The sequence below is a fragment of the Nicotiana tabacum genome, chromosome 13 (assembly GCF_000715075.1).
Source record: "Nicotiana tabacum cultivar K326 chromosome 13, ASM71507v2, whole genome shotgun sequence".
Classification (NCBI taxonomy): Eukaryota; Viridiplantae; Streptophyta; class Magnoliopsida; order Solanales; family Solanaceae; genus Nicotiana; species Nicotiana tabacum.
Genome location: NC_134092.1, coordinates 75,488,056 through 75,495,151, shown reverse-complemented (window position 1 = coordinate 75,495,151; position 7,096 = coordinate 75,488,056). Strand labels below are relative to the sequence as shown.

The following is a 7,096-nucleotide window of genomic DNA, read 5'->3' as shown; positions in this document are numbered from 1 at the left end:
TTTTGAATAGTTGGTTAAATTTATATTTTTATTTCATTATTCCGCAAAATGTTAGGCTTACCTAGTTGTAGAGACTAGGTGCCGTCACGATGTCACACGGAGGGGAAATTGGCTCGTGACAATAAACAAGGAAAATATCAATGGGAGAAAATAAGGATTGATTGGATAGGTGCAAGATAAATGTTTGGGATGTAACTCTAGTTAATTCACTTTTAATGTTCAAGTGATTCTCTCGAATTCACTCAATTTTTAGTTCAAACGTTTAGTAGAAACTCTTCTCTCGATTAAGTCTCAACCTCACAATATGAACCAATTTAAGCTCAGTGAAGATATGCTAGAATTCATAGTGGATTGATCTTTAGGAGAACCTCTCTCAATTATCCTCCTAACTAGGGTTAAACAATAATTCAACTAGTCTCTTTCGATTACTAAGAAGAATTAATGAACTCAACCAACAAGATAATGCAACGATATCATAAGTTATGCCTCTCTCGATTACATGAATATGTGAATATAGATGCAACAATTAAATCATCCAAAATAATTTAATACATAAAAACTAGAGTTATAATCCATAAATAAATATCAACACACCAAATCTATCAAACCCTAAAGAGAACTACTCCATAGATATGGAGCAATTCATCACAATTATGTTTAAAGTAAAGGAAAACATAAAACAATCCAAATTCTTGTCTTGAGTGAGGATTGAATGATGAACTCCTTGTACTTTTGCTTCTCTCCAACTCCTCCTTAGCCTCCTTAGGTCTTAGATGTGCCAAAAGTCCAGAAAATACTATTTTTCCATGTATATATATCAATTAGGGTCGGGCCCAAATGAACACACCTTTTCCTACGCGAAATAGGACAATTCCGGGATTGGACGTGTGCATCCGCGCACCTGGAGGTGTTCTCGTGCATATGGATGCGCACTTTGGATAGTGTACTTCTCTACTTGTGCACCCATTGCGCGATCGCGCACCTAGGTGACCTCTTGCTCGCGATTTGTTTCTCCCGTTAAGTGTACTATTGCCCGTTGATCCCCAAACACGACTCCAACTTAATCCTTGGGTTCTTACTCAGACTTCAAAGCTTCAGAACAACCCGAATTCATTCCAAAACATCTACATAATTCGAAATCACTCATACAAGGCATAAAATACATAATTAGTACAAAACACTAGCGATTAAAACTCTAACTCAATTAAAGTGTAATATGTGACTAAAATACAAGATTATAGCCTACCAACACCTTTTAGAGCTTTTCTCCAAATTCATATCGAAAATTGATTTAGAAATGGATTCTAAATGTGAGTCATAACTTGTGGGAATGAGCGGGTTGGGATTGTACCACTCCTTGCATTGTAAAAGATATATGATTTCTCTTATAAAGTGTGAAGTAAAAATATTTAGAAATACACATTAAGGTAACACTTGTTGAATAAAAAGGTAAATTCTCATTTGTTAATTACTATTACAAGAATTGAGAAAGGAATTTTACTTGATTTTGTTCAAAAGGTTGGATCGGTTATAAACACTATGATTTGATAAAATGAATTCTTTGAAGCTTTTAGTCTATGAATCTATTTGTAATATCAAATATTATGAAAGTTACTAGTGGAGACCACCAAGATTGATTCGAATATTGAGTTTGTTATCATGGAACTACACATACCAGTGTAGGGACAAATTTCAAGGCTAAGCCAAGATTTATGAGATAAAGTCCCTCCATTGTGAGGGCAATTAATTATTATTTAATGAAATAAGGTTAATTTGACTTGTATGGTACTACGGGAAGCCGCCCGGACAAGTAGGTCAAATACTTATTGCTAGGTTGATCATCTAGTAGTTGTTTATTATATAGGTGTCAGTATAATGGTCCCGGTTAAAGATAATTCTCAATTGATTTTATTAAAGCTTGATAGTAAATGAATATTTTGAAATATGTTTCACATTATTGCCTTATTTCATTGTCATTATTAATGGATATAAATGTTTCCTTCATGTATCAATTGTTATGCATATCTAATATTTCTAAAATCTTGTTCCACTTTCTTTATTTTGGAAAACGGGTTATGATTCGTACTAAGCATGTGGAGCTTAGGCTTGTTGGCCAAATTTTTATTTATCTATTTCGGGATCGGACGTGAGCAGCTTGAGCATCGTGGGTAGGATTGTTCTATATCTCCTGTTGTTACTTTTTGGTGAGACTCCACACCTGTACTCGTGGAGGACTTTATTACTATTGTTTTGAGTCATACCTACTGAGGTATGCCTCAGATAACTATTTCATTCCATGTCATAAAGATTCCATAGACAATAGTTTTATTTATTTTTTGATTGTAATTCTATAATTATTCATATGACATGCATGAATGAAACTCTTTACCTTTATGAAGTTATCATTTAAATAAAGAAGGTCGACTTAAAGGCGATATTCATGCTTTGTCTTATTTATTAAAATGATGATACTTTAAAAAGGCTTTCGCATGCATCTAATAGGCATATATGTGGATATTATTGTATGGGTTGGTCCACTCGGGTCGGGTAAGATATCGAGTGCCTGACACATAATTTTGGGGCGTGACATATAGATACCCATCCGCTGGCGACATCAAACCCGTCTAGTGGTGCAGTTCCATTAGAAGATCACCCCAAGCATCCGTTGAGACACATGTTACACTTTAATAATATCTATATTATTCATTAAACTCTAAATATTTAACAATAATTACTAATATATTTATATGATTTTTAGCTTCCTTTGGCACATGTGACGGTGTTAGTAGCTTAGGAAACCCGTCTGCTGGAGACACCACAGCTGTGCGAAATTCATTTAGCAATTTCCCCGAGCATCCCATCGAGGAGGCCGTTTAGGGACCCGTTGAGACACATATTAGACCATAATAATATTTAATTTATTCAATATTCATTGAATATTAGTCAAAATTTTTTATTTTTAAATATAATTTTATAGCTTCGATCGGTGCATAGAGACTCTTCTATAGATCCGTCTAGCCATACTGCCGAGTATCCCGTTGATCCTAATAATTTAGATGATTCCTGTTCCGTTGATGATCTACCGATCTTGATGCTCCCGTTGATTTCGATGACCTAGATGAGATGCTCAGGGTAGTGCTAGTGCCAAGTGGTCAGAAGGAGAAGTCTATTCCAATCAATGCAAAGAAGAGAGAAACACATTTTATTAAGAGGAAGCGGGATAGGGATGACCCTAATACTGTGGGTGGTTGGATGGTATGCTCCTTAGGCCGACAAATAGGCTAAGGCATACATGATGTGAGACCCATTGATAGCTAGTAGACTTCGTATATATTAAATTAAATATTAATTTTTTGTGTAAATATTATTTTAATGATGAGTATATTTAAAAATTTAAGGAGTTATTGATTATTTTTAGGCTAAGGCAAATATTTGATGGCTTATTTTAATTTAATTGTAACCATGTTTAATATTCTTAACAATATAAATAATAGTGAAGAAGTAAAAATCGCCAAATAAGCGTCACATAATACGTATAAGTAAAATACATTTAATATGAAACCAAAAAAAAAGAGAGGGTAATATAGCGCATGGGTGAGTTTGACCTGGTTTAAAGGCTGGACTGTTACCCAAACTCATACACCGTATGCTATCATATGCTATATGTATTTTGTTCTTTATTTATTCACATCATTTATATTTTTTACCAATTTTGTTTATGAGTACTTTGGTTCCGGGATCTCTTTTTTTGCTCACCACCTCTTTTCATCAAATTCAAAATGCACACAAATGAATATATTCCAGTAACATATGAAAAAAACAAAAAGAAATCATAAATTCAAAGCCACTCTGTTTTGTTCCCAATATATATTATATATATATGTATTGTTGTCTGCTGTCTTAACACATTGATTCTCTTTCAACCTCCTTACAGCGTTTCAACAGAGTGTAGAGAGAGAAAGCGAGCCGGCCTTCGTCTTTGGTTGGCTTTGCTTCTCGGATCCATCTTCATCTCTTTTTTCCTCTATCGTTTTCAGGTAAGCTATCCTCTGCTTTATCAGATCTTGTTTTTTTTAATAGCTTAATAGCTAAAAAAATCAAAGTATTTCAGTTTTTGCATTGAGATCTATTAGCCGTGGTAAAAGAGCTATGGTTTCTGATGTTCAATTGATGCTTTGTTTAGTTTTTTTGCTGTTTGTCTTTCTGATGTATTTACTGCTCTAATTGGTGAGATGAGGTTAGATTTAGGGGTGATATTCGGTTGAATTTATGAAGATCTGTTATTTTTATGATTTCTTCCCTTGTGAATCTGTCATGAAAGTGATTTTTGCTCAGGATTTTCCTAGATCTACCATTTTTTACTATTTCAAATGATTGATTATTTTTAATAACCTCTCTTGTTGTTGCATAATCGAACTGTTTCCATAATTGCTCTTTTGAATCTCTGTATACTCATTTTGTTTGTCACAAAACATTGCTTTAACTGAAAATAAGGATTTCTGCTGGGATACGAGAAAAACAAGGTTACCCTTTATAATGATGTCTGCAGTATTATATCATTTGTATTTGCCTAACTGAGAGCTAAATTGACCGGGATTTAGTGCATTTCACTTGTCTAACTTACAAGTAAAACGCCCACCTCAATCTGTATCGTGATGTTTTTTTATGTGTTGACACCTAAAATTGTATATATTCTGATAAACAGAAGTGTAATTATTTCAAAAAATTATTATATTTGTGCTCAGCGGCTACAAAGGGATTAAAAAATTGCAAACTTTCCACGCCGTGAATACACTAAGTTATCAAGGGATTCAACATTTTATATATGTACAGAAAATTTGTTTTTAGCCTATTTGCACACTGTAACTCTCCGACGAGGAGAATTCAATTGACCCCCCCCCTCCCCCCTTATACACTAAGCTATGCCACCTACTCATACTAGGGTGCTCATTTTACTTTCTTTTATTTTCAGGTGAATTAAGATGGCCGACGGCGAGGATATTCAGCCCCTTGTTTGTGACAATGGAACTGGAATGGTTAAGGTTAGTTTGTGTTTATATTCTTTTGTTTTTACATAAAGCCACCGGTGATAGCTAAATTTTTAATGTGAATGAACTGTATAGGTTTTTTAATGAATAATTTGTGTTTGAAATGTAGGCTGGATTTGCTGGTGATGATGCTCCTCGAGCAGTATTTCCCAGCATTGTGGGTCGCCCTCGGCACACTGGTGTTATGGTCGGAATGGGACAGAAGGATGCTTATGTGGGTGATGAAGCTCAATCCAAGAGAGGTATCTTGACCTTGAAATATCCTATTGAGCATGGTATAGTCAGCAACTGGGATGATATGGAGAAAATATGGCATCATACTTTCTACAATGAGCTTCGAGTTGCTCCTGAAGAACACCCTGTTCTCCTGACTGAGGCACCCCTTAATCCTAAGGCCAACAGAGAGAAGATGACCCAGATTATGTTTGAGACATTTAACGTTCCAGCTATGTATGTTGCTATTCAGGCCGTGCTCTCATTGTATGCTAGCGGTCGTACCACTGGTTAGTACTAGTCCTTCCATGATCCAAGTTTGTCTGCCTGATGAAATAATTTTGAATTAATAAATAACTTTTGACAGGTATTGTGTTGGACTCTGGTGATGGTGTGAGTCACACCGTCCCTATCTATGAAGGTTATGCTTTGTCCCATGCCATTCTTCGTTTGGATCTTGCTGGTCGTGACCTTACTGATAGCCTGATGAAGATCCTCACTGAGAGAGGATACATGTTCACCACCACCGCTGAACGGGAAATTGTCCGTGATATGAAAGAAAAGCTTGCCTATGTGGCTCTTGACTACGAGCAGGAACTTGAAACTGCCAGGAGCAGTTCCTCCATTGAAAAGAACTATGAATTGCCAGATGGACAGGTTATTACTATTGGTGCTGAAAGGTTCCGTTGCCCGGAAGTTCTCTTCCAACCATCGATGATCGGGATGGAAGCTGCAGGTATCCATGAGACTACCTACAACTCCATCATGAAATGTGATGTGGATATTAGGAAGGACCTCTATGGTAACATTGTTCTCAGTGGTGGCTCCACCATGTTCCCTGGTATTGCTGATCGGATGAGCAAGGAAATCACTGCGTTAGCTCCAAGCAGCATGAAGATTAAGGTTGTTGCACCACCAGAGAGAAAGTACAGTGTCTGGATTGGAGGATCCATTCTTGCATCCCTCAGCACATTCCAACAGGTGAGCTTTTTATTCTTCTTGGATTAATATTCTCCATTTCAAATTACATTTACTAGTTAGACTGAATTTTTGTTGTCTTTGTGCTTAATCAGATGTGGATCTCAAAGGGTGAGTATGATGAGTCTGGTCCTTCCATTGTTCACAGGAAGTGCTTTTAAGGTGCTGTTATTTTTACTTAAAGTGCAAGTTTCCTATTTGTTTTCCCGCTTTTGCTATTATGTCCCCAGTAAATGTGGTTTTGCTGGGATGGATAAGTTTGGAGGTGGGGCTATGAATGGAGGGCAACAAACAATTATTGCCAGTGTATCTCATGTTTCAACTCAATTTGGGTTATCTTCTCAGCATATTTGTGAGGTGCCTCCTGCAGTGACCTTTTTGGCCTGGCACCATCCCCAGCTCGAAGTCTTTTCTCTTCTAGGTTGGTTGTAGTTTGAGGAGAGTGATTGTCTTGTTTTTTTTTCCTTGTCTTCTCTCATTTTCTTCTTTATCTGGATTCGCGCTTTTGTGGTTCTTTTTATTTCTTAAAACACTTATGTTAATATTTATTGAATGAGAAAGTTTCTATTTTAGCGTCAGTTTGAGGAAATCACTACTATTTTGTGTGGATACAGAAATTCTGAACCGCATATTGACATAATCTTCTAGGCGTTTTCAGCAAATGTTTTGAGGCTAAAAACGTCAATGCAGATTACCCTTGGATGAGGGATCTACACTTTGTAATATATTAGTTTCTTTCCACGAATTCAATATATATTTATTAAATATGGCCTTTTGTCTTAGTCGGGACAAACCTCCTGGTCAATTGGAGGGATTTTCAATTGTATTTCCATGAGGTTATTGATGATTGGTTTAAC

General features: G+C 36.1%; 1 protein-coding gene across 1 annotated transcript; it reads left to right on the top strand.

Annotated features, from left to right (window-relative positions):
* Positions 1 to 3,641: 3,641 nt before the first annotated feature.
* LOC107788267 (actin-7) lies at positions 3,642 to 6,817 on the top strand. Its single transcript, XM_075228043.1, has 5 exons — positions 3,642 to 4,037; positions 4,973 to 5,042; positions 5,158 to 5,551; positions 5,629 to 6,242; positions 6,335 to 6,817. The coding sequence occupies exons 2-5, from the start codon at positions 4,983 to 4,985 to the stop codon at positions 6,398 to 6,400; spliced, it is 1,134 nt and encodes a 377-aa protein (XP_075084144.1). The 5' UTR covers positions 3,642 to 4,037; positions 4,973 to 4,982; the 3' UTR covers positions 6,401 to 6,817.
* Positions 6,818 to 7,096: the final 279 nt, after the last annotated feature.